The sequence below is a fragment of the Ascaphus truei genome, chromosome 5 (genome assembly GCF_040206685.1).
Source record: "Ascaphus truei isolate aAscTru1 chromosome 5, aAscTru1.hap1, whole genome shotgun sequence".
Lineage (NCBI taxonomy): Eukaryota > Metazoa > Chordata > Amphibia > Anura > Ascaphidae > Ascaphus > Ascaphus truei.
Genome location: NC_134487.1, coordinates 290,722,660 through 290,736,605, shown reverse-complemented (window position 1 = coordinate 290,736,605; position 13,946 = coordinate 290,722,660). Strand labels below are relative to the sequence as shown.

Here is a 13,946-nt window from a genome sequence, read left to right as displayed (position 1 = left end):
ATGTACAGGGAGGGGCTGTAATAATGAGGGGGGTGTGATGTACAGGGAGGTGTTGTAATAATGAGGGGGGTATGTACAGGGAGGTGCTGTAATAATGAGGGCGGGTGATGTACAGGGGGGTGCTGTAAAAATGAGGGGGGGAGTGATGTACAGGGAGGTGCTGTAATAATGAGGGGGGGAGTGATGTACTGGGAGGTGCTGTAATAATGAGGGGGGGGGGGGTGATGTACAGGGAGCTGCTGTAATAATGAGGGGGTGGGAGGTGTACAGGGAGGTGCTGTAATAATGAGGGGGGGTGATGTACAGGGAGGTGCTGTAATAATGAGGGGGGGGGGGTGATGTACAGGGAGGTGCTGTTAGAATGAGGGGGGGGTGATGTACAGGGAGGTGCTGTAATAATGAGGGGGGGTGATGTACAGGGAGGTGCTGTTAGAATGAGGGGGGGGGTGATGTAGAGGAAGGTGCTGTAATAATGAGGGGGGGGGTAATGTACAGGGAGGTGCTGTAATAATGAGGGGGAGGGTGTCATGTACAGGGAGGGGCTGTAATAATGAGGGGGGGGGGGTGATGTACAGGGAGGGGCTGTAATAATGAGGGGGGGGGGTGATGTAGAGGAAGGTGCTGTAATAATGAGGGGGGGGTGATGTACAGAGAGGTGCTGTAATAATGAAAGGAGGGGGTGATATTATGATGAATGGGGGAGTGCTCAGCTCCTGCCTGGCTCTGATTGGTCGGGGAGGAGTTTCCCACAATGCCCCGGTGCACACTCTCCGATGGATGCTGCTGCAGCGCCTCTCCCATCTGCAGCGCCTCGGAGCGGAGCCGTGACCGGGACCCCCTGCTCAGCCCCCGGGACCCCCTGCTCAGCCCCCGGGACCCCCTGCTCAGCCCCCGGGACCCCCTGCTCAGCCCCCGGGACCCCCTGCTCAGCCCCCGGGACCCCCTGCTCAGCCCCCGGGACCCCCTGCTCAGCCCCCGGGACCCCCTGCTCGGACCCTGAGACCCCCTGCACAGTCCTCCCCTGCACAGCCCCAGGGACCCCCTGCTCGGACCCTGAGACCCCCTGCACTGCCCCCGGGACCCACTGCACAGCCCCCGGGACATGAACCCGCCGCCGGACACGGGATGCCAGGGAGCCGAAGGAGGGCAGGACACGGGCGGGGAAGCTGCTGCACAGGAGCAGGGAGCCGGGCACAGAGACAAGGAGGAGTCCCTGGAGGAGAAGCTCCGGAACCTGAACCTGCGGAAACAGGTGTCATACAGGTGAGGGGGGGACACGCAGGAGAGGGTGTCATACAGGTGAGGGGGGGGACAGATGGGAGAGGGTGTCATACAAGTGAGGGGGGGGGACAGACGGGAGAGGGTGTCATACAGGTGAGGGGGGACAGACGGGAGAGGGCGTCATACATGTGAGGGGGACACATGCAGGAGAGGGTGTCATACAGGTGAGGGGGGGGACACGCTGGAGAGGGTGTCATACAGGTGAGGGGGGGACAAATGGGAGAGGGTGTCATACAGGTGAAGAGGGACACACAGGAGAGGGTGTCATGCAGGTGAGGTGGGAACAGGCGGGAGAGGGTGTCATACAGGTGAGGGGGAGACAGGCGGGAGAGGATGTCATACAGGTGAGGGGGGACAGGCGGGAAAGAGTGTCATACAGGTGAGGGGGGAACAGGCGGGAGAGGGTGTCATACAGGTGAGGGGGGACAGGGGTTATTGCAGGTGAGGGACACACACACGCGGGAGAGGGTGTCATACAGGTGATGGGGGACAGGGGTTATTGCAGGTGAGGGGGACACACGCTGGAGAGGGTATCATACAAGTGAGGGGGGACATGGGTTATTGCAGGTGAGGGGGGACATGGGTATTGCCGGGGAGGCGCAACAGGGGTTATTGCAGGTGAGGGGGGACATGGGTTATTGCAGGTGAGGGGGGCAAGGGTTATTGCAGGTGAGGGGACACACGCGGGAGACGGTGTCATACAGGTAAGGGAGGACGGATTATTGCAGGTGAGGGGATATGGAGGAGAGGGTGTCATTCAGGTGAGGGGATTAACATGGGGGACATGGTGTCATGCAGGTTAGACGGGACCGGTGTTATTATGGGTGAGGGGGGACACTAGAGTTGGGGTATCATACAGGTGAGGAGGGACAGGGTTGTCATGCAGGTGGGGGAGAGAAATGGGTAATTTAGGTTATGGGGGACATGGGGGCAGGGTGTCATACAGGTGAGGGTGTACAGGTGGTGGGGCAGGGCGTCATACAGGTGATGAGGAGGAAGACAGGTTTAGACACAGGATAGGAAAAGATGGAAAGATGGTAGGTGGAAGGCGGGTAGAAACGGGGCAATAGCAGGTCATGCAGGTGAGATGGAGATGGGGCACAGGAGGACATGGTGTCATACAGGTGATGGGTAGACATGGGGAGACACAGGTGAGGGAGAGACACAGATGATACATTGGAATCATACAGGTAAATGGTACATAAGGAGCGACACAGGGATCTTACAGGTGAGGGGAAGACACAGGGATCAAACAGGTGAGGGGGATGTAGGCGGAGACATAGGGATTATACACGTGAGTGAGAACCATGGGTAGACAGGAGGTCATAGAGGTGATTGAAAGACAGAGGGAGACAGAGGGACACAGAATCATACAGGTGTTGGAGATACTTAGGAGACAGGAGGAATCATACAGGTGAAAGAAAAACACTAGGAGACAGGTAATATAGGTGAGGAGAAGATGGGACCATACAGGTAAGAGGAAGAGAGATGGTGGGTCATACAGTTTAAGGAGAGAGATGGCGGGTCATACAGTTGAAGGAGAGACATGGGGGGTCATACAGGTGAAGGAGAGATGCAGGGTGTTATACAGGTGAGGGAAAGACTGGGGAGAAACAGCACATCATACAGGTATGAGATAGAGATAGAAGTGAGGGTTAGATACTGTAGAGGTGGGTCACAAGTAGCATAGAGAGAGAAAAAAAGGAGGAGAGAGAAAGGCAAAATAGAAAGGGAGAGACCCAGGTTGCAGGGGGCTGCCATCAAGGTGTGAGGAGATGGGGCTAAGAGGGACTATTGTCATGCAGGTGAAGGGGAGACAGTGTAGAAGGGGAAGAGGTGAAGAGAGATAAATAGATTGAAAAAATAGACAGGTATCATAAAGATGAGGGGAAGACCAAGAAAGACACATAAGAGAGAGACAGGAGAAACAGGCGAGGGGCATCAGACTGGAGAAAGAGACAGGTGGGGTTGGGAGAGGAGATAGAGATAGATGGAAACACATACAGTTGGTCTGCAGATGAAAGAGAAGAGGGGATTACAGGTTTCCTACAGGTGAGGGGGATAGAGGGAGAGGGGAGAGAGAAAGAGAACATACTGTATTAAAGAGAGAGTGTGTGATTTACAGATGGAAAGAGACAAGCAAGGGGGAGAGTGATCTCCAAGTATGAGACAATAGGAAGGCGAGCATAGAGAGACATACATAAATGCAGAGTAATGAGGTGAGACCTTCACAGGGACAGGGAGGGAAGACAGCAAATACATCTGTAAAAGCGTGAAACAGTAGGGAGTGTCAGAAAGAGGCCAGATCATATGGGGGAGACCGGGTCTTGTGGGAAAGAGACTGGTTCTTATGGAAGGTAGAGAGTCTTATGGTAGATAACGGGTCTTGGGGGAGAAAAGAATCTTATGGGAGAGAGAGACTCTTCTAAAAGAGACAGGGTCTTACAGGTGTTTTTTTCTGTCAACAGAAGGGATGGTATAGACACGTAGATTGGAGTCGGTAGAGAGTGGAGGAGAGAATCCTGGATATGAGAGGATATAAAGGGAACACATAGAAAAGAAAGGATGAAGAGAGTGTTTCACAGAGGGGAGTGGGAAAGACGGGAAAAAGGCCAGTACTTAATAGACATAGTGTACCAAGCATAATACTAGGAAGAAAAATGCACATACAGGTAAGTGCAAAGTCCCAGAGGAGGGGGTGATTTGTAATGAGGAACACGTGCGTCTTTCAAAAGATACAGCATGGGATGTCATACACATGAGCATGATGTCACAAGGTAGCATGATGTCAGCGTAAACATGGATTAATATATTGTCAGAATGGGATGATAAAGTCCGTTCTTTGGTCTGACGCGGTTAACAACTGCACGGACCTGACATCAGAAACACATTACATCTACCATGGGAGACCGTGACTTCAAGTCATGCTCAAAATGAATATATATGTGTGTAACTTCTCTCCTAACTCCTTTTGCTACAAATAACCAGACCCCATTTTGGCAGATGGAATAGATAACACCAAGGTGACTCATATAGCTTCTTATTGGTATATTGTAGCCGACCCTTTTTTTAACTCAATTTTTTTATTGGGTACAATCATGTCAAACAGTACATACAAGGGTGTCATGATCCCATGACAGTGGTGCTTTTAACAATCTGACAGAGACCCATTAACTTTTTCAATTTTCTTGGGAGTGGGGATTGGAGGGGAGGGGGAAGAGGGGAGGGGGAGGGGGAAAGACACACATGGGAGCGGGGGGGAAGGGGGGGGAACCTAGGAGAGAGAGGGGGTTTAGCCGACCCTTTTGCTGTCTTTTAATGGCAATGTGGCTAGTCTTGCATCCCGATTGTCAGCCCTTAGAAATGCCAGTGTTACAATGGCTGAAAGCTCACATTTGCTCAGTGCATTGCAAAGTCCCTTTCATCTCTCAAGGGGCATCTTTCAATTATTAACACTGTTCTCTTCTTGTGAATTAAGGCTATAAAATATATACAACTCGTGATGTAAGGGGGATATTAATTAAACTGCAATAGTGCCGATCGGCACACTATCACAGTTTAAAGAAGAACGACACACTGTGTCTGTGTACAGGTAATCACACATACACGTAGCTTTCGGGCTCAGGCATGCAGAGGGGACATTTAAAAAAAATATATATATTTCGCTCTCCAGGAGAGTAACCCTTTCTTTGCCAGAGGGGACGGCAACGTCCTAATGATGTCACCTTATAATGGGGATTTTATGATGTTTTCTTTTTGTAAATCATGTCCATAAAAGCGATGCGGTTACTGACAGTACTTCCCAAGCAGGATGTCTTGTCTTATTTGTGAAATGTATCCCTCCAGTGGGAATATCAGTGTACGGGAGGGAAGATTATACTCAACATTCATCTTGCCCGATATAATATTCTGAAAGGCACATTGTGTGTTTAACACCTTCAGTGCCACGTAGGCCTGCGCCATACTGCTCTGCATTGCATTGTATGTTCTTTGTAACTAGTCCAGAGGAGAAGTGTTTAGAACAAATTTAGGCTTTTGCACTTATACTTGAAAATCTATGCAACGTATCCCGGAGAGGGGAATAAAAGCTGTGTTGCATGATTGATTGCTCCCAGTGTATAGTAAAGTCAATATATATCTTTTTTTTTTTCCCTCAAACATTTTTATTAGGCAAAGTCAAAAAAATTACAGGCATATAATAAACAATAGCAGCCTAATACCAACTTAAAGTTTTTAAGAGTATAGTGATAGAGAAGAGCATCGCCAAGTGGGGCGAGACCCCTGGGCCACACCGTGAACCAGCGAGTGTGGGGTCAGAAAAAGAGAAAGGAAGAGAGAGAGGTGGGGGGTGGGGGGTGCAAGGGGGGGGGGGGGTGGTCCCCAGTTTCTAGAACACAGCTGACCAAGCTGGGGGCCATACCTCCCCCTTAGTTCCCAGTTCTTTGGGTAATTGAGTTAGGTTAGTGACAGAGCCAGGGCTCCCAGATCTTATAGTAACTCTCTGTCTTACGTTGGAGGAAGGCTGTTAATCTCTCCATCAACATAACCTCGTTCACCCTTTTTTTGATCATCTGCTTGGAGGGGGGTAGCACCTTTTTCCAGGAGAACGCCATCGCACATCTTGCCGCTGTTAAAAAAAAGGAGATCAATTTCCCAACAGGGCAGTCAATTTCCTCTATTGGCCTGCCGAGTAGGTAGGTCAGTGGATCAGGAGGAATAGTGAGATCGGTAACCTCTTTTATTAAATGTTGTACTGTAAGCCAATAAGTCTGGATTCTCGGGCATGACCACCAAATGTGGGCCATGTCCCCTCTCTGTCCACAGCCTCTCCAGCATAAATCGGAGGCCAGGGGGTAGATTTGTTTTAGTCTCGCTGGGGTAAGATACCAGTGGAACAAGATCTTGTAAATATTTTCCTTTGTTGTGGTACATATGGAAGTTCCTGAGGCAGCGTCCCAGATATCTTTCCAATCCTCTCTGTCTATAACAGTATTCAATTCCGTGGCAATATATATTTTAAGTGAGACTGGGACACAAGTATTTAAATTATATTTTGTGCCTTAAATAACCCTTTCTGTGCAGATATTACGCGTTTATAAAACTATGACTGGTGGTAATCACAGCGCGATGCAGGATATTGCGGCCGATGTGGTAACTGCCATCCAAGATCCTGAACTATGCTTTGGTGACATCCGGCCATTGTGCCTCCCCGCACCACGCTTTGGTGACATCTGGCCATTGTGCCTCCCCGCACCATGCTTTGGTGACATCCGGCCATTGTGCCTTCCCGCACCACACTTTGGTGACATCTGGCCTTCCCGCACCACGCTTTGGTGACATCTGGCCATTGTGCCTTCCCGCACCATGCTTTGGTGACGTCCGGCCATTGTACCTTTTCGCACCACGCTTTGATGACATCCGGCCATTGTTCCTTCCCGCACCACGCTTTGGTGACGTATGGCCATTGTGCCTTCCCGCACCACGCTTTGGTGACGTCCAGCCATTGTGCCGTCCCGCACCACGCTTTGGTGACGTCCAGCCATTGTGCCGTCCCGCACCACGCTTTGGTGACGTCCAGCCATTGTGCCGTCCCGCACCACGCTTTGGTGACGTATGGCCATTGTTCCTTCCCGCACCACGCTTTGGTGACGTCCAGCCATTGTGCCGTCCCGCACCACGCTTTGGTGATGCCTGGCCTTTGTTCCTTCCCGCACCCCGCTTTGGTGACGTCTGGCCATTGTGCTGTCTAAAACAGTTAAGATACCAGTTATGATTGAATCTCTTGCAGTGTGACAGTATACACAACTATATACACAACTATATACACAAGAGAGGAGTATTTTATTAGCATTTTCTATTCAGAAGACACAGTTTTGTATCTACTATTATCTATCATATAATCCTTACACTGTTCTGTTGGTCTCATGTAGTTCTCAGATGACAGTGCACATGGAGTATATACAGTATATATTTTGCCGAAGTGAATACAGGGATCCACCACTTAGTATTCTGTATCTCACTGCAAGAGATTGAGTAACAACTTGTGTCTTAACTGGTCTAGACAGAACATGATGTAGATGTGGACTTTAGATATATATGCGCCACACCAACACAGAATGAACTAGAGCAGTGTTTCCCAACCCCAGTCCTCAGGGAACCCCAACAGGTCAGGTTTTAAGGATATCCCTGCTCCAGCACAGGTGGCTCAGTCAAAATCACTGAGCCGCTGACTGACCCACCTGTGCTGGAGCAGGGATATCCTTAAGATCTGACCTGTTGGGGTTCCCTGAGGACTGGAGCTGGGAAACACTGAACTAGAGTATTTTTATACTTTTTTCAATTTTGAATATATATATATATATATATATATATATATATATATATATATATTCAAAATTGAAAAAAGTATAAAAATACTCTATGGTTTTTCATAGATTATGCACTGATGCTGGAGGGTGGGAGCATATGGGTAAATATGAGGAAGTATTTCTTAATGAAAAGGTAGTGTTATCATGGAACAGCGTCCCAGGGTTTTTTTTTGGGTGCTAATACAGTCAAATAATTCTAAACATGTTGGAATAGACACAAGGGTATCCAACGTATGCAAAAAGCATAGGAAATGATGGAGTCTGAGGTTTCACAGCAACTAAGATATGTGCAAAGTAGATTGGCCGTGTAATCCTTATCTGCTGAATTTCACTTTTTCTATGAATGTTCCTGTGTTCTCACCTCTTCAGTGGTGTGTAAAACATGGGGTTGTGTTTGTGTGATGTCATTCTTTGCATGATGTTTAATGAATATTGGAAAGTGAAGAAAAACATACATTTTTGAGTGTGCTGATTCCCCCCCAAAAACATTATTATCTACAATGTAAATCAGCTGCATTATACAGTATGCAACTTTCATATCGAAATATCTAATACAAGTAAAGTGCATCTACATGACAGCAAAAACAATCCATTTTTGCTTGTGCTTACGTCAGGTGCAAGAACCTTAACTGATTTTTTTTTTTACCGTTGACGCAGGTTATTAACCACAGAGATTTGCACCGTTAGACTTGCCAGATATATTTGATAAGAAAAGGCTATGCCCAGGCACAGTATTTTATAGAACACAATCTAATGGAATTTTCACAGCAATTAACTCCCGGACTCCTTCCATTACCACTCCCCAAACTGCCAGCTGATGTAAAAGTCACTAAAGTACCTTGTTGCTCAGACACACGAACAAAATGTTTTTCTTTGCATCCATATAATGTCAAAACCTCAATTTGTATCCATTTAATACACAGCCCTATAATTCCTTTTACTGCCAGAAGTCCCTGCAATGCACCCGTCCTTGGATTGTGGGTTTAATGTATAACCTTATATACAGTCCTCATGATAATTTCTATCATCCTTGTGGTAGCAAAGGAGGGAGAGGGAGTAGGGAGTATGGACCAACAAGTAGTTGATATGTTACAAGCTTTCGAACCTCTCAGGATCCATCATCGGGTATAGCAGAAATCCAGAAACAAAATATTATATACGGTGTTTGTAAGAAGGATATCTGGCTGCAAACACGCTTACAAACACTGTATATTATATTGTGTTTCTGTATTTCTGCCATGCCCGATGAAGGACCCCCAGAGGTTGGAAAGCTTGTAACATATCAACTACTTGTTGGTCCAATAAAAGGTCTCATAACCCCTACTCCAGGAGTGGCCAACTCCAGTCCTCAAGGGCCACCAACAGGTCAGCTTTTAAAGATATCCCTGCTTCAGGACAGGTGGCTCAATCATTGACTGAGCCACTGATTGAGCCACCTGTGCTGAAGCAGGGATATCCTTAAAACTTGGCCTGTTGGTGGCCCTTGAGGACTGGAGTTGGCCACTCCTTAACTACTCCCTCTCCCTCCTTTGCTACTACATGGAAGAAACGAGCAACATGGATCCCCCACCCTTCTTTACCATACATCCTTGTGAAAGACAATTAAAAATAGCACTGGACACAAGACTAGATATTCACACTGAAAGAGAGAGAATTATGATCAAATGAGTTCATTCAACGGCACTGACGATGCTTGGGATGTGTATAAACATTTGCACGAGTGAAGATTGATTGATTACACTCTTCAGTCAATGAGGTATATGTACAAATGGCCAAATATTTGCAGCGTGATCACTGTGATTATCCAGTATGCCAAGTTTAGCTGCTTCCCATCCGTAGGGATATACTGTACAGAGAACAGAGAAATTGGGAAGCAGGTGTATGTTGGATCAGCAAAACCCTCCCAGTGATTTATTAATGAAAGTGAGAATTTGCATTGATGTTGGGTTTTGTCACAGGCCTGCTTTATTTCCCTGCCTGTTCTCTGTGTGTATCCCACATCTCTGGGCCCTGAAATACACACCCTACGATTACTTTTATTGCACAAATATAATCCTTGCTTGATATGATTATGTGATGACCAAAGCAGGCGCAGTCAGCATTGTGCTGTACATACGACCCCTCCTCTTCCCTGCTGCTCATGGGATCTAACCACCTCCCCCCCTCACTCCCAGCAGGCGGGGAAGATAAAGCAAAGAAAGGCGTGGGATGTCATTTTGCACCATATATGGAGGTCTTTCTATAAATAGCACCAAGACATTCTATAAATAGCACCATTTATCTTATAGAAACATCTCATAATCCATGTAAATAAAGCTTGCCTCAGACCTGCCTCCCCTCTCCCAGGCAGCTCTCGGGCTCCCTGTACAGATGGTAGAGCTTGATGGCTGGGTGCTGTCTGGGCACCTTGGTTTGTAGTGGGGAGTAGCCAAGCGTTACATTGCTTGCCAGCTCAGGCTTCACTACGGGAGGGCATCAAATCCATTCAAGCTCAATGCTGTGAGTCTTTTTACGTTGGAAACCTCTCTCATTCTCTGCATCTTGGCGACTGCTGTCCTTCTCTCTATTTTAGAGAGCGCTCAGATTCTCTGTACCTTGGCGAACACTCTGATATTCTCTCTTGTACAGTAGAGTGCTCTAATTCTTTGTACCCTGAAGAGCGCTCTAATTCTCTGTACCCTGGAGAGTGCTCTAAATCTTTGTACCCTGGAGAGCGCTCTAAATCTTTGTAGCCTGGAGTGCGCTCTAATTCTTTGTAGCCTGGAGAGCGCTCTAATTCTCTGTACATTGGAGAGCGCTCTAATTCTCTGTACCCTGGAGAGTGCTCTAATTCTCTGTACCCTTGAGAGTGCTCTAATTCTCTGTACCCTGGAGAGTGCTCTAATTTTCTGTACCTTGGCGAACACTCTGATATTCTCTACCTTGTACAGTAGAGTGCTCTAATTCTCTGTACCCAGGAGTGCTCTCTAATTCTCTGTTCCCTGGAGAGCGCTCTAATTCTCTGTACCCTGGAGAGCGCTCTAATTCTCTGTACCCTGGAAGTGCTCTAATTCTCTGTAGCCTGTAGAGTGCTCTAATTCTCTGTACCCTGGAGAGTGCTTTAATTTTCAGTACCCTGGAGAGTGCTCTAATTCTCTGTACCCTGGAGAGCGCTATAATTTTCTATACCTAGGAGAGCGCTATAATTCTCTGTACCCTTGAGGGTGTTATAATTCTTTGTAACCTGGAGAGTGCTTTGCCTATATTTTAGAGAGTGCTCTGAGTTCCAGCACCTTGGACAGCGCTCTAATAGTGCAGCATCTTTCTGAAGCTTAACTTACATTTATTTAAAACAGCATTGAAGATTTGACAATAACACCCCTCCCACCCAAAAAACTGAGCATGATGTATTGTAGACTGCTACTGAGTATCCCTTCCTGAGCCCCTTGCATACGCACTTACCAGAACACCTTCTCTGCATGTTCTTCCTACTTCCCAATTAGATTGTAAGCTCTTCAGGGGAGGGAATCCTTTTCTTAAATGTTACTTTTATGTCTTAAGCACTTCTTCCCATGATGTGTTATTTGTATTATTTGTTATTTATATGATTGTCACGTGTATTACTGCTGTAAAGCGCTATGTACATTAATGGCGCTATATAAATAAAGATATACATACATATCAAGCGCCGGAGTGGGCACCACACCTGTAGTATCTCTGCCTCTTTCGCTCTCTGCCCCTTCCTCAGATTCTCTCTTTCACTTGATATCCCATTCTGTTTCCCCTGAGCAGTGGGAGGTTGCTGCAGATCTTCCTGTCCCAGTGCCCCCTCTGATATGAGATGTGTTCCTTTCAGGGATTATCTCCCTTTGTGTATCTCCCCCACAGGGAAGTATCAGCTGCTCCCAGCATTGCAGTTATCACTGACTTCTTTTCACGGTGGGATAGCTGAGCTCGGGCTTCCCTTTGAAGTTCTTGTTGTCTCTCTGCCCCAGTGATGGGGCTGCAGTATATTCATTCATAAAAGTGAATATATTCCTGTGTAAAAGCTGTATTTAAAAATACCACATCTTTTTCTTCAGCAGGGTTAATAATGTAGGCATTGTATGCTCTATTCATTATTCTTTGAACTCATTTAGTGCTGGAGGATCCCCCCAAGCAGTTAACTGGGTGAACTTAGAAAATTCAGTGGACTTGGAAGGTGAAAACAAATAGTTTTTATAAACAGCCAAGAATACATAACATTATTTTTCTGCAGAAGCTGTGACTCCTCTTCTCATCCTTTGCACTTTTATATACATCAAGGGTGTCAACAAGATACAGGAGGGAGGCCCCTTTCAGAGAAAGAGGGATGCACAAACAAGAGGGTGCTATATAGAGAAATGTAATGAAGTACTTCTTCACTGAAATAGTAGTGGATGCATAGAACAGCCTACCAAGTAGAGGTTGGAAAGACGCAAGAGGAAATGCAGACCCAATGTGTTCTGTTGCTTCACAGCAGGTGGGAAAGTAGACAGACCAAGTGGATCTAATGTCATGCATGTTCATTTCATAACCGGATCACTTCTGTAAATGTTTCCAAGAATGTGCATCCAACACTGTTTGCTAACTCTGTGCAGACTCATTACTCATCCATAGCAAGGCAATAGCTAGAGAAGTGTATAAACTGAAAGCAGAGAAGTCGTGTTTCATCTACCCGGCCATTTTCCTTACATGCTGCAAAATATAGACACATGTCTAGAGCAAGCAATCTTGAATTATTTGTACTTCCACCCTACCTGCTTTTACTGGGAAGCTGTCCCATGCATCTACTAGAATTTCAGCAAATAAGTATCCCCCACCCCCTTTGTACTTGTACTGGTGTTTCTTTACAGTCAACTGAAGGCATATATGGTCTATTTGGCTTTCTACCTGACCACCTCTTTCTATCACTGGGACACTGTCAAGAGAGAGGGGATTTGGCCCGGGATTAAAGGGGTCACCCTCTACTCTCACCTGGGAAGCAAGGGGTTAACTGGACTGGGGTCCAGTAATGTGTTTTTGCCTTGCTTCAGCCACCCAACTGTTTATTCCCCTATATAAATGTATTGTTTCTGGGCCAGTGTCTGCACCACACACACACTGGGGCTTAAGAGGTTAATGAGCTGCAGTTTAGGAAAATACATTAGGATGCGTGGTGTATTTTCAGAAATATCTGGGCTTCAAAAGGCTTGATTGAAGTGGGTGTGAAAAGTACAGAGGGGGTTTGGTCTATGTTAACACATCTGGCTGGTAGACAGCTAGGACCCAGGCTGGGGCATTGGGTGTGAAATATAGCACCGGTGACAAATGTTCACTACACAGGAGTCCCTGCTTCAAAGGATTTCTTGATGGGAGCCAGGGGTGCGGTTACGCAAGGAGATATCAGAATGAGTGACCTTATTAAATATAAGAATATTATGAGATGTCCTCGGCTGAACGTGCTAAAAGCTACGTATGTGTATTCGTGGGACTGATTCGACATAACGATTACAAACGCATGATGTGTAGCAGGTCCTAAGCGACAGATATTAATATCTCTCTTAATTTTAGTATTACATGGTAATATTTAGTCTTATTGGGAGCGTCATGCGTGCTGGAATGTATTAATATGTCTCGCGTGCCAGTAAGTATCACTGAACTGAAGTTATGAAGTTATTTAGATAGGAAAAGCAGTTTTTAAACGTCCTTGGGTGGGAGGAGTTTTACTCTGAGGGAAACTGTCAACCTCACCACTGATTTATGAGACAGGCGGGGTTTAGGTTGTGTTCAATGGGAAATAATTGTATAAGAACCAGGCTCAGCCTATGGCTATGGTCCTTCATGTCTTTCGTGTCTTGGTGATTTTGAAGATTGCTGTATGAACTGCCAGTCCAGAATTATGACTGTTTCATCATTTCCATCTTAAGTGAGTGTCCATATTTTGTCTGTTATTTGTATAATCTCGTGTGTTCACCTTTTTCAAGGAATAAATTATATTTTATCATATCTAAGTCTCGTCCAGTTCAACCCAGTTATATTTGGTGTGTATTATTATAGCCTGTCTCAAAGCTACCGTCACAGACACAACAAGCTAAATCATATTATATTATAATTCTAAGTTGGATTCCGTTTGTTTGTATGTCCGAAGCATCGAAATCTCAGAAACGGCACCACGTATACCGACATGTATTCAATATTACATTCCCCTGGCGAAGGTATTGCATGTCATAGTGGTCCTGCCATTGGCATCATTTTTGTGGGGGAGGGAGGAGAGTTTACTCGTGTGTATGAAGATTTCGTTAGATAGATGGTGGGTAA

The 13,946-nt window shown here is 46.5% G+C and overlaps 1 protein-coding gene across 3 annotated transcripts in view; it reads left to right on the top strand.

Moving 5' to 3' along the window:
* Positions 1 to 767: 767 nt before the first annotated feature.
* DGKI (diacylglycerol kinase iota) overlaps positions 768 to 13,946 on the top strand; it is a 265,197-nt gene continuing 252,018 nt past the window's right edge. For all 3 annotated transcript variants that reach the window (XM_075602606.1, XM_075602603.1, XM_075602602.1), the window contains exon 1: positions 768 to 1,263. In XM_075602606.1, the coding sequence (XP_075458721.1) occupies positions 1,103 to 1,263 (161 nt within the window). In that variant the 5' untranslated portion in view covers positions 768 to 1,102. The remainder of the gene's footprint in view (positions 1,264 to 13,946) is intronic.